At 41.0% G+C, this 12,483-nt stretch overlaps 1 protein-coding gene across 1 annotated transcript; it reads left to right on the top strand.

Annotated features, from left to right (window-relative positions):
* Positions 1–367: 367 nt before the first annotated feature.
* On the top strand, positions 368–12,257 carry LOC123666878. The gene is made up of 6 exons (XM_045600902.1): positions 368–376; positions 566–646; positions 1,913–2,121; positions 3,221–3,406; positions 4,617–4,776; positions 10,696–12,257. The coding sequence occupies exons 1-6, from the start codon at positions 368–370 to the stop codon at positions 12,214–12,216; spliced, it is 2,166 nt and encodes a 721-aa protein (XP_045456858.1). The 3' UTR covers positions 12,217–12,257.
* Positions 12,258–12,483: the final 226 nt, after the last annotated feature.

Here is a 12,483-nt window from a genome sequence, read left to right as displayed (position 1 = left end):
AACAAAATCGTCGATAAAGGTCTAATTTTGAAATTAGATAGGTTAGGGTTATTTTTTCTTTTTGTAACGAAATTATGTCGATAAACGGTCATTTCGACGGATAATTCGACGGGTCTTAATCTAAAGACTTACCATTTATTGGAACAAGGAGAATATACTACGGTCTCCTAATTTTAATGCAGATTTTCAGTGCTCATCCTTAGATTTATTTTTTTCATCTTTATAAAGCTTATGCTTAATAAAGTTAACTAGAACTAGTATGTACCAGTAATATCTAAACCTACATAAAAAAAATTATAGTTATGATTAGTGGATTCTGTTTAAATAATAAATAAATAAATATAAATATCATGTAACATACAACTTAATGCCTACGGTAAGCAACTTAATGCCTGTGTTATAGCTAACAGCCGACTGATACAGCCAGTTTTTTTTATAAATATACTTATAAATAGTACAAATATAAATATTACACCCAGGCTCAGGCGGGAATAGAACCCGCAACCCGCGGAGCAGAAAGCAGTTTTTTGTTTTTATTGTTAAAAGTTGATATTAAATTTTTCAGATGGCATTATTCATGAAGCAAGACTTCAATCCCCCGATGCTGTCTAGAAGATGGCTCGCTATGAAATTCAGACCCAACATGGTAAGAGTTACGATTGATAATGTGTATATAATATTTTTAATTTATTTTGCGTCGGATATAGTCCATAATTTATTATTGTATGTTAATATGTTGAAGCAATCTTTTACGTATCTAGTGTTAGTAAGTGATAATATAAAAACAAAGGGGGGGGTTCTGTAACGAGATGTCACATGTATTTATCAGCAGAACAACCAACAAACTTCCTGCAATCTTCACGTCTATCTGGTAATTTGTATCACAATGCTTACTATTTGAATGTGGCCTTGACGAAGGCACGGTTTCCCACATCCTTCCCCGTGATATTCCCCGCCCTATAAATGTTCAATGTTTTTTAATGTTGGTGTTTAGTCCCTATTGTAGATTTTTGTGTAAATATTTTGAAATAAATAAAATTAAGTTGTAAATAAACCACGTGTCTGTTATAGTGTAATTAGTTTGTAATAGTTTAGTTACTAACAGCGGTTGTCTTAGTTTAACATTAAATGTTTGTGTTGTTTTAGGTTATGATGTAACAATGAAAGTCTGACTATTTTGCCTGTTTTCAAATTAAATTGAGACTGTTATCTCAACTGCACCGATCAATCAATCTCTTACGTGTGTTCTCCACTCTACGTGATATTGGCGGAATCAACCGTGCTTCTCTGGCACAACTGAAAGCCATTAAACCAATCAATCAATCAATGCTTACTATTCCAGTATTTAATCATATGCCTGTATTATTAAAGTAATTGACGACGCATTGGCTCAACGGTCACATCACTGGTTTGTGGCTGCTGTCCTGCCAGTTGCGGGTTCGATCCCTGTACATGACAAGGATTTGTGTTGGCCATACAGATGTTTGCCGTGGTCTGGGAGTTTGTGCAGTCCTTGTGGGTCTCCTCACCGTGCCTCGGAGAGCACGTTAAGCTGCCAGTTGTTATGTACACCTGATAGCGATCGTTGCTCGTAGTAGGAAATATATCCGCCAATTCGCATTGGATCAGCGTGTTGGATTAACCTCTGATCCTTCTCCTACATGGGGAAGAGGCCTATGCCCAGCAGTGGGATATTATAGGCTGACCCATAGCGTTAAAAATAATATTCTGAATGTTTCAAATACATTTGATTTTTGGGTATAGGGGAGGAAACACTTTTAAAAGTTACTAAAAACATCACGTGATAAATGGACGTCCCCTTATGTACTTTTATAGTTAGTACTCGTAATAAATATGAAATAAATATGTAATAAATATATAATGTATACTAAGTATTACATAATACTTTCAGCTAGTGTACAGCAGAGATCATATAATATCAATTCTCGAAAGTGGACTTTTATTTCGGGAAGACAGCTTGGAAGTAGAACAAGAGGTTCCAGCGGCTGAGGCCCTCTGGGGCCAATCAGGAGGCCTGAAAGGGAGATGGTTCACTAAAGGGGAGAGGAATACAGCCCTAATGGCTACAATAGCCCTTATTGTAGCCTCGCCTCCTAGAAAGTGAGTGATTCCGATAATTTATATAATATGTATATGTTATTGACCAAATGATTAATAGAACATTATACAAAATATCACAAAACGGAATTACCTTTAAATTAAAACCAGATATTATTACAATAATATTTTTTTTTTAAATACTAGAATTAATAATTAAAAACAAGCTAACCCAACCCAACGAACTAATCATCTAGATTCAGCCTGTAATATCCCACTGCTGGGCATAGGTCTCTTTCCCCATGTATGAGGAGGTTCGGAGCTTAATCCATCACACTGCTCCACTATGGATTGGTGGATATATACCCTGCTATGAGTAATTGTTGCTATCAGGTATATATGATATCAACCGGGACGGACAGCTTAATGTGTTCTCCTAGCCACGTGGGTCTTCCACGAGGATAGACAACCAGACTGAAAAAAAATATTTGCACAATTACAAATATCCATCCTGGAAACCGAACCCGTAACCGCTGGTGTGTGAGCGCCTCCACGGTGCACGTCACACCACCAGAGCGATGTCTTAATAAATTAATTTAAAATTGTAACTACCCTAATTAAGTATAGTTCACCCTGTAGGGAAGAATCGGCAAGAAATTCCGCAGCCTAAAAAGCTGTGTTGCATTATAAAATCAATCAAATCTACATGTGTGTGGGTTAAAAATCATTTATATAAATATACTAACACATACACAAACTAACTCAGATATACATAACTTCATGTACAGCATCTCATATCCTTGATTGGTTTTGAATGATCGATTTTGTTGTGAAGATGTACCTTTCATATAGAACTTGTGAACCAAAATTATAGGAACAGACGATCATGTGTGTGTTGTGCAGATATTTACTTATTTGTATAGGATTTTCAGTCTGAACTTAATTCTTTTTTTGAAGTTATACTTTTGGCACGTTAGGAAAAAATGACACACACGCACAAACTTTTTTGTAATTTAACCCTGTACATAAGTAAATTTTGTTAGTGATACCATTGCTTGAAATGTTAATGAAACAAAGTTTATAATAGTTCTGGATATCTTCCATCGTATTATTATTATGTATATAGATTACTGTTTAACTATCATCAAATGATTGTTTCCAGCTTAAGCCGTTCACTATACATCAAGCTAGCAACATACACTCTGGTCCCTGTAGCAATAAGAGCGGCCCACCGGTTGCACTGCCGTGGCTCTCTGCAGGCGTTATTAGGTGTGATGCGTGACTACATGTCTCTAGTGCGACGTTCTATGGCCTGTTGCAGGGAGTTCGCGACGTTGCATGCTAAACTGTAAGTATTCTCTTTAGTAATCTGTCTCTCTCTCCTCTCTCTCTCTCCTCGCTCTCCTCTCTCTCTCTCTCTCTCTCTCTCTCCTATCTCTCTCTCCTCTCTCTCGCTCTCTCTCCTCTCTCTCTCTCTCCTTTCTCTCCCTCTCTCCTTTCTCTCCATCTCTATCTCTTTCTATCTCTCCGCTATATGATTTTTAGTGAATATATATATTTTTCTTACATATTCTTTTAAAAACCTTGTCTGGACAGTAACGAAAAAAAAAGTAATCTCTGGCCACTACTCAACAACACAACACTACTTCAGAGCCGCGTTATCTAGCTGTGGTTCTCTGTAAAGTTAAGGGCTACTCTCAATTTTGAGAAAGATATTTCAGCTGTGCCATGTCTCAATTGAAAATTTATTATAACTTTGTTTTTTTTTTTTCTTTTTTTGACTTATTGTGGATAGTACAACTACTTTTTATTTCTAAAATTGTTTCGATTATGTTACTTAACTAATAATCCTTCTCATACATGGAGCAAGTGGCCTATGCCCAGCAGTGGGATGTTACAAGCTGAAGCATTAACATAGCATTAACTTAACTATATGTATGCTTAAAATAAATAATACAATATGTCTTATTAGATAACGTAAAATATTAAATAAAAGCTAATTTGGTCGATAAACTGTTACGTAGTTTGATATTTAGAAAATCCAAAGTTTCTCAACCTAATAATATACAAAATATGTGTTTTTTGTATGAAATGTTTTGTATCGAAAACAAGAAAAGAAAATCTTATAAGTAGAAACAGGTCACCATTGTTTATTAAAAAACTAGTTATGCCCCGACTTCGTCCGCGTTGCAATTTAATAAAATATTACGTCAATTCCGTTATATATTTTTCTTACGGTTTTAGTATCACATTTTTTTCAGTTCGGTCGCCCAGCCAAATGTCAAGCCTACCACCATAGATTATACACTTATATACTGGTACCTACCACCGTAAGGAACTTCGTTCCAAAAGTGATTTTTCAGTTCACTATAATCCACTCCAATTTTATTTATGTATTAATGACATAAAATAAGAATTATTTGTTTTGAACCTATAAAGATTCATAAAGAAAAATACCGCAAAGAATCACAATAAATTTGAGTTAATTTTAGTTAAACATATATATTACTATTATTATTATTTCTATAGTAAAAAATTTGCCCTGTTTCTATTTCCAGAACATCGGTAGCAACAGTGATTGAATCAATGCGAGCGGTGCTCCGAGGCCAGCAACTGGATCTTATACTGTTGCTGTCTAGAGCCACGTCGGCTTTGTTGGGGAACGTGCCCTGGCTTCACGGAGATGTGAATTGTGAATGTGATGGGGATAACTTGATGGTAATAATAATGATACATTCTTTATTCTACAGAAAAAATACTAAAATAAATAAATATATGCTTCACACTCAACGGCCGCCATTAGGATTTACTCCCATATGGGGGGTCCGAAAACAAGCACACTATACAAGAATAAATACCCAGACCACGAGAAACATGTTGTTACGTGTTAGGGTTCGAAGGATTTGGAGAGAAAGACCGGCTGACTCTTTTCAAGACTTTATTCACAAGCACTAGGTCCAACACAAAGCACTAGGTTCAAACACTAAGCACTAACAATGTCCTAAGTCGTAGCCAATGTCGTAGGTTTCGCTGGTACCACTCTTGATCACTAGTTTTCACTTTAGAACTCGCCTCGAAGATCGCTCAAACTGAACTGAACTCGTTCGCCTCGCTACGGCTATTTATATCGGCCGAGACGAGGCCCAGATCATTCTGGAAAGTTCGCGCATGTACCCGGTTTTCGAGACTATACTTCTATATAGTTCCACAGTTGCTCCTCTAACGCCATCTAGTATTGAGTAGAGAGTTTCACGCGGTCTCTGTCTTTGCGTGGTTTCAATGGTTGCCGCTAGATGGCGCTAGTTTCTTTGTGTATCCTTAACACTACTCCCCTCTTAGAGATGCTCGTCCCGAGCATCGTTGTTACTGCCATGGTAACGCGCCAGACGGTCTATGTGTACCACTTTGAATGTCCCTCTTGGTTGCTTTTGAATCCTGTAAGTCACATCATTCAGTCGGGTAACCACTTTGTATGGACCGTCCCACTTGGTCTGCAACTTTGGCGATTTCCCTTTCCGGCGGGTTGGATTATGCAGCCACACCAGTGACCCTTCCTTGAAGCCGCTCGTGTTCGATTTCCGGTCGTATCGGGTTTTCATGTTCTCACTTGACTGTAAACCATTTTCCCGAACCAAGGCGTGTATATAGCGCATTTTTTCCCTTAAATCGCTCACATAGTCTTGTACGGTATTTGGTTCCTCCGGTGACCCTCCAGTCAATAGGTCTACTGGTATTCGTAATTCTCTACCGTAATTGACATACTCGGGTAGCTTTTATGCTCTCATGCTCGGCGGTTCGGTACGACAGAATGAAGAGCGGTATATACTTGTCCCAATCTTTTTGTTTGTCGTCTACCAATTTCGCTAAATGCCTCTCAAGGGTCTGGTTAAATCTCTCAACCATTCCATCAGACTGTGGACGGTACGCGGTGAGCTTCGTCTTATGCATACCCAAAATTCTGCACACTTCCTGGAATACTTGCGATTCGAAGTTCCTGCCCTGATCAGAATGGATTTCTAGAGGCACACCAAAGCGACATATCACTTCTTCGACTAACTTAGAAGCGACTGTTGTAGCTTCTTGGTTTGGTATGGCGAACACTTCGGGCCATTTGGTGAAGTAGTCCATGACGACCATAAAATACTTGTTTCCTGATTCCGTTACAGGAAATGGCCCCGCTACGTCAACTGCAATTCGTTCCCACGGTGCACCGACGTTATACAACCGCAGGTTCCCACGGCTCCTGGTCTGAGGTCCTTTTACAGCAGCGCAAGTAGTACATTTGCGGCACCAATCCTGTACATCATCTCGACAATGTAACCAGTAAAATCGTTCTCGCACTTTTGTTAACGTCCTCTTGACACCTAGATGACCTCCTGATACGCCATCATGTATTTCACGGAGAACATCTGGTACTCTCGTTCTTGGGACAATTATCTGAAGGTGGAACTCTCTGCCGTTAGTCTTCTCCCATTTCCGGTAGAGTATTCCGTTTTGAAGTATCAGACTGTCCCATTGAGCCTAGTACGCCTTAGTGACAGCGCCAGTGGGTGCAACCTCACTCCAGATTGGTTTTACGTCACCACGTTTCTTCCATGTTATGATGTGCCGAAGGTCATCTCTTTCTTGAGCCTCCCTCATAGCATCACTCTCCCAGATACCCAAAGGACTTGTTCTTGTTAGCTTTCATGTTACTTCATTAGATTCTTGCTTAACACAATGTTTGCAGTCTTCCGAACACGGCCTTCGTGAGAGTGCATCGGCATTCCCATGCATCTTTTCGCTGCGGTGTTCCACCTTGAAGTCGTACTCCTGAAGCTGCTCAATCCATCGAGTTACTTGACCTTCTGGGTTCTTGAATTGCAGTAGCCACTTCAAGGCTGCGTGATCAGTTCGCAGTAAAAACTGTCTGCCGATGAGATACTTGTTGAAATGTTGTAGCGTCTTTACAACAGCCAAGAGTTCTCTTCTTGTCACACAGTAGTTTCTCTCTGGCTTGGATAAAGATTTGCTGAAATATGCAATAACTACTTCCCTTTCACCCTGTTTTTGAGATAACACCCCTCCAATGGCCGTGTTGCTTGCATCCGTGTCGAGTATAAATCGACCATCGGTTTGTGGATATCCCAGGATTGGTGTTTCACACAGATGTTTTTTCAGTTTCTGAAAAGAATCTTCACAAGTCCCATCCCAACTAAATTGTCGTTTATCTTCTGTCAGCCGATGTAATGGCTTGGCTATCTCTGAGAATCCCTTAACAAAACGCCTGTAGTATGAGCACAGTCCGAGGAATGCCCGCACTTCGGTTTTGTCCTTAGGGGTAGGCCATTTTTGGACTGCTTCCAGTTTCTCCGGGTCTGTCTGGATTCCATCACTGGAGATAACATGGCCGAGATAACTGACCTTATTCCTGAATAAACGACACTTTTTCGGGTTCAACTTTAATTTGGCCCCCTCTATTTTAGCGAAAACTCGTTCCAAGTTTTGCAAATGGTCCTCGAAGTCACGGCCGACAATGATGACGTCTTCTAAGTAGACTAAGCAAGCCTCTCCAACTAAGCCTGCCAGTACACACTCCATGAGTCGCTCGAATGTGGCAGGTGCATTGCACAATCCGAAGGGCATGACTTTAAATTGCCATAAACCTTTACCGGTCGAGAAAGCTGTCTTCTCCTTATCTTTTGGATGAATTTCCACCTGCCAGTATCCAGATTTTAGATCTAGGGTTGAGAACCATTTCATGCCACTCAAGGTATCCAAAGTGTCGTCAATTCGAGGTAACGGGTAACTGTCCTTCTTAGAGACATCGACTATTATGTACAATCCTGGAAACTAATTTATGGGGTTAGGGGGGGGGGAGGGGAGGAGGGTGCATTTTCACCCCTCCGGCAAACTATTTTCGTGTAAACCCCGTTGTTACAGAGATATCGTGGTTAATGTTTTAAGGTTAAATTATGAGGTTAAGGGAGAAAAGGGGGGTTGGGAGGGGTAGGAAGGGTGGGTTTCTATCCCCCCTGACAACTATTATCGTATAAACATCGTAACTGACATTTCTCCCAGGACGGTATTGGCTGACCGGAGGCCGTAAAAAGCCGACAGTTAATTCTCCTCTTGTGTCCCCTTGCGGTTTTTACCAGCTTTGGGTTCACTATTGTTCTAGAGGCTCCTGTGTCTAGAGTCATTTTGCAATCCGTCCCGTTAATAGTCCCCAGAATCGCAAGACTATTCCCGCTGCATGCCTGCGAGATAACAGTTATTGGGTTTTCCTCCGCGTCAGCCAGTACTCGCCCCTTAGTCCTGGCTTTTATTCGTTTCCCTGCTCCCGAGCAGGGGACGAAGCCCCTTGTTTCTTCAGCTCCTCTATTTGTTCCTCGATCCTTTTCATCCTTGCTATCTGGGTCTCCTTCTGCGGGCAGTTGAGCTGAAGATGGCCCCTTTCGCCGCACTTGTAGCGCATGACTCCATAGCTTTTCTTTGTAGGAGCCTTAACCTCCTTGACTTCCTCAGAGACCTCGCGGATCTTATAGGTCTGCCGTATGTCATGGCGAACAGCCTCGACCTCCAAAGCATGCGCCAATGCTTCCTTTAACGAGGTATGGTGACGAAGCCTCACTGCAGCTCTGACCTCCAGGTTTTTGATTCCGTCGACAAATGCTTGCACAATATTCGTGTCTACCATCTTGGTGTCTGCTCCTGGGTGTGCCTTCCTGACGAGTTTCTCAATTTCCAACGCCCATTGTTGTAGTCCTTCTCCTGAACGTTGGACTCTGTCACGCAGCTGGGCACGGAACACGTGCTCCAGATGTCGATCCCCGTATCGGGATTCAAGTGCCTCCATCAAGTCTTGGAACCCATTTTCCGTATGTGGCAGTGCTTCCAGAACCGACAAAGCTTGCCCCCTGAGCGCAACAGTGAGAGCGGTCAGGCATTGTTCTTCCGTCCATCCGTTGGCAGTAGCAACAGTCTGGAATTTTCGACGATAAGCGTTACACGGAGTAGTACCGTCGTATGGAGGCACTTTCACTCTTGGTCCTTGCGCCACTCCGGTACTTCCACTAGACACCGCGGCTCCCGTGGTTTCAAGGCGCACTACTTTCTTCTGTAATTCAGTGAGGCCGGTTTTCACATTTTCAACATCCAATCCTATCGTTCTTCCACTACGTCGACATCTTTTCGAAGCTTAGTCACCGCGTCACTAACATCTTTTACAGCCCAAAGCGTTTTTTCTTGGAGCTCTTTTTGTTGCTCTTGTAATTCTTGCAAAGCACCACGAATTTCAGCCTTTTGTTGCTCTTGTGATTCTTGCAATTTTAAACTTGTTTGCTCTTGCGATTCTTGCAAAGCACGAATTTCAGCCCTTTGCAGCTCCATTAATTTAATTAAACTTCCTAATTGAAGAGCCACTTGAGAGTCTGTAGAAGCTATGGTGTCGCTGGTGGACGTGGTAAGGTCCAGTGGGCGGGGCTTGAGACAAAGTGGGCGGGGTCTGAGCCTGAGTATGCGGGGCCTGCGTCCGATTGGGCGGAGCCTGAGCCCGAGTGGGCGGGGCCTGAGCCCGAGTGGGCGGGGCCAGGGGGCGTGGTCAGTGGGCGGGGCATGATAGGCGGGGTCAGTGGGCGGGGCTTGGTCCATGGGGGGCGGAGCTTGGTCCCCAGTAGGTGTGGCCTCCGCAGCTCGTTGTGCCCTTGTCCTGATGCCCTTGAAGTCCTTGGAGTCTTCTCTCGGAGTCAATGGCATCTCCAAATCTCACTTCCGACACCAGTTGTTACGTGTTAGGGTTCGAAGGATTTGGAGAGAAAGACCTGCTGACTCTTTTCAAGACTTTATTCACAAGCACTAGGTCCAACACAAAGCACTAGGTTCAAACACTAAGCACTAACAATGTCCTAAGTCGTAGCCAATGTCGTAGGTTTCGCTGGTACCACTCTTGATCACTAGTTTTCACTTTAGAAGTCGCCTCGAAGATCGCTCAAACTGAACTGAACTCGTTCGCCTCGCTACGGCTATTTATATCGGCCGAGATGAGGCCCAGATCATTCTGGAAAGTTCGCGCATGTACCCGGTTTTCGAGACTATACTTCTATATAGTTCCACAGTTGCTCCTCTAACGCCATCTAGTATTGAGTAGAGAGTTTCACGCGGTCTCTGTCTTTGCGTGGTTTCAATGGTTGCCGCTAGATGGCGCTAGTTTCTTTGTGTGTCCTTAACAATGTATATAGCCAATGCAAATGTCTCTCGTGAGCGGGGATCGAACCTGCAACCGCCAGCGCAATAGCCAGTGCTGTGACCGCTGCGCTAATGCGTCGTCTGAATACGGTCCACATGATCGTAAGTGCTTACCATCCGTATTACGTACCATTACCGTAAGGTAAGAATCGTCGCAAGCGCGTTGCCGACCTACCCCCGATTTCCCTCAGGAGCTCTCTACCTTACACAGGTCTAGGTATCTCCCCAATTGGGCTGCTCCAGATATTTGGCGGGATATTATTATATACTTTATTGCATTAAAAATAATGTACAGAAAAATTAATTTCCTGTTGTGTCCTACTTGTGTAACCACAGTATAATTTCATAATAATAATATAGTATTCAAAATACATACACAAAGCTTAGCTTTCAATTCATTTTATTTTACAGAAAATCCATCACGCATTTCTAGTCGTACAATCAACGTTCTTGAAGAACATAGCAATGGCACACTCTATACCGAACGCCCATACCCTCAAAATATACAAAAACCACAACGAAAGAATATACTGGATACATAACGTACTCATAAACCACGTTATTCAAGACTTCAGAGATAACTTCGAGGCATTAGAACGTATGTATAGATTATTGAAGAACTATGGCACCAGAGACAGCGATAGCGCCATGAAAAAGCCAGGATTAGCTATAAATGATAATTGGATATACTCAGACATACACACAGGCGTGGCTAGGTCGTGTCTAGAACTAAAACTAGCGCTAGACAAATGTAGTCACCTAGATATGTTCCTTGATTCCTGCGCTATGAACAAGCAAGAGATAAGCCTAGATGTTCTAGCTAAGGATATAGATGAAATTATAGATGAGATAACAAAATGTCTGTCTACGGTACAGAGTTCGCAGATAAGATTAAAGAAAATGCAAAATAAGTTGAGAATAGAAGATAATAGAACAGAAGGAGAAGAGAGGGAGTTTAAAGAAGAGACGGTTTTAAAAATAGAAGATAGAGAACCGGAAATTAAGGATGAGGTTTTCTATTTTGTTAAAACGGAAGATGAGATTGTTGAATCGCCGGTGGGGGACATAGTAACGGGTCCAGGTCAGAAGGAAAAAGAAGCGTCTAAAGTAGTGTTTAAAGAACTAAAGAGAAAGTTGATCAAAAGAGAAGATCTTATGAGGGAAAGAGAGAGGCAAGCGCTAGCGAAAACGATGCCAGAATTGAAAAGCATACCGGAGTTTCCTAGACAGATTAAATTTGAAGAAGTTTTAGATCGAAGAGGTTACATATCCAAATTAAATAAACCGAAAACCACGAAAAAACTATTTAAATTGTACAAAATCAGTAACAAACATAAAAGGAGAAAATTAAATAATTTGAAATTAAAAATTAATAAATACAAAGCTGAAGAAGATATGCCAACCGATGCCTGGAAAACTTCAAGTGAATTTAAAACTAAAGAACAAAACCTTACAATAATTAAAACTAAAGATTCATTATTAATAATAAAATGGATTAAAATTGCACCAAAAATAAATAACGAGTCAAATTCTAGTGGATTATCGGACGGCTTAAGTGATATTGAAGCGAGTGCTCGTAACCAAAACGACAACACTATCAATAATAAAAACTTCAGATTCTCAAAAAGGGATTTAGAACTATCGCCGTCATCGTCTGAAAGTGATTTTGAACATATATATAATGAAAAAATTGCATTATTAAACGATGTCAGACGATACCGAGCAGTTAGAAAGAAAAATATACCAGCAAAGAGGTTGTCCGTAGATAATGTTGATGAGAGTTTAAAGCCAATAGAATATAGCTTTGGGACTGGTTTAGCAATGGCATCTGTGTTACAAGTAAATGCGAAAATACCTAATTTAGTCCAAGAGGAAGTGTTCATAGGGGACGGAGAGGTTTCTAATGATAGTGGGAATGATGAAGATGCTTGAGAGTTAATAGTCATTCTGAAAATAGAACAAACAGCAATATACAGTATCTTATACTATTAAACGAGCAATTCTTGTATATATATATATAATCTGAATCTCGGAAACGGCTCCAACGATTTTCATAAAATTTAGTATTTAGGGGGTTTCGGGGGAGATAAATCTATCTAGCTAGGATTCATTTTCAGGAAATGTCGTTTTATCCCTGTTTTTAGGAATTGAAAAAAATATCGTTAGAATACGAAGGTAAATTTCGCATAAGTCAATGTA

This window comes from Melitaea cinxia, chromosome 27, assembly GCF_905220565.1.
Source record: "Melitaea cinxia chromosome 27, ilMelCinx1.1, whole genome shotgun sequence".
Taxonomy (NCBI): Eukaryota; Metazoa; Arthropoda; class Insecta; order Lepidoptera; family Nymphalidae; genus Melitaea; species Melitaea cinxia.
This window is presented reverse-complemented; position numbering and strand designations above follow the sequence as displayed.

What these genes read in the sequence shown, in the direction of transcription:
- LOC123666878 (XM_045600902.1), top strand. An exon ending in TGAAATTCAGACCCAACATG is followed by an intron (nt 647 to 1,912) that starts GTAAGAGTTACG and finishes TAATACTTTCAG; the next exon opens with CTAGTGTACAGCAGAGATCA. An exon ending in GTGATGGGGATAACTTGATG is followed by an intron (nt 4,777 to 10,695) that starts GTAATAATAATG and finishes TTTATTTTACAG; the next exon opens with AAAATCCATCACGCATTTCT.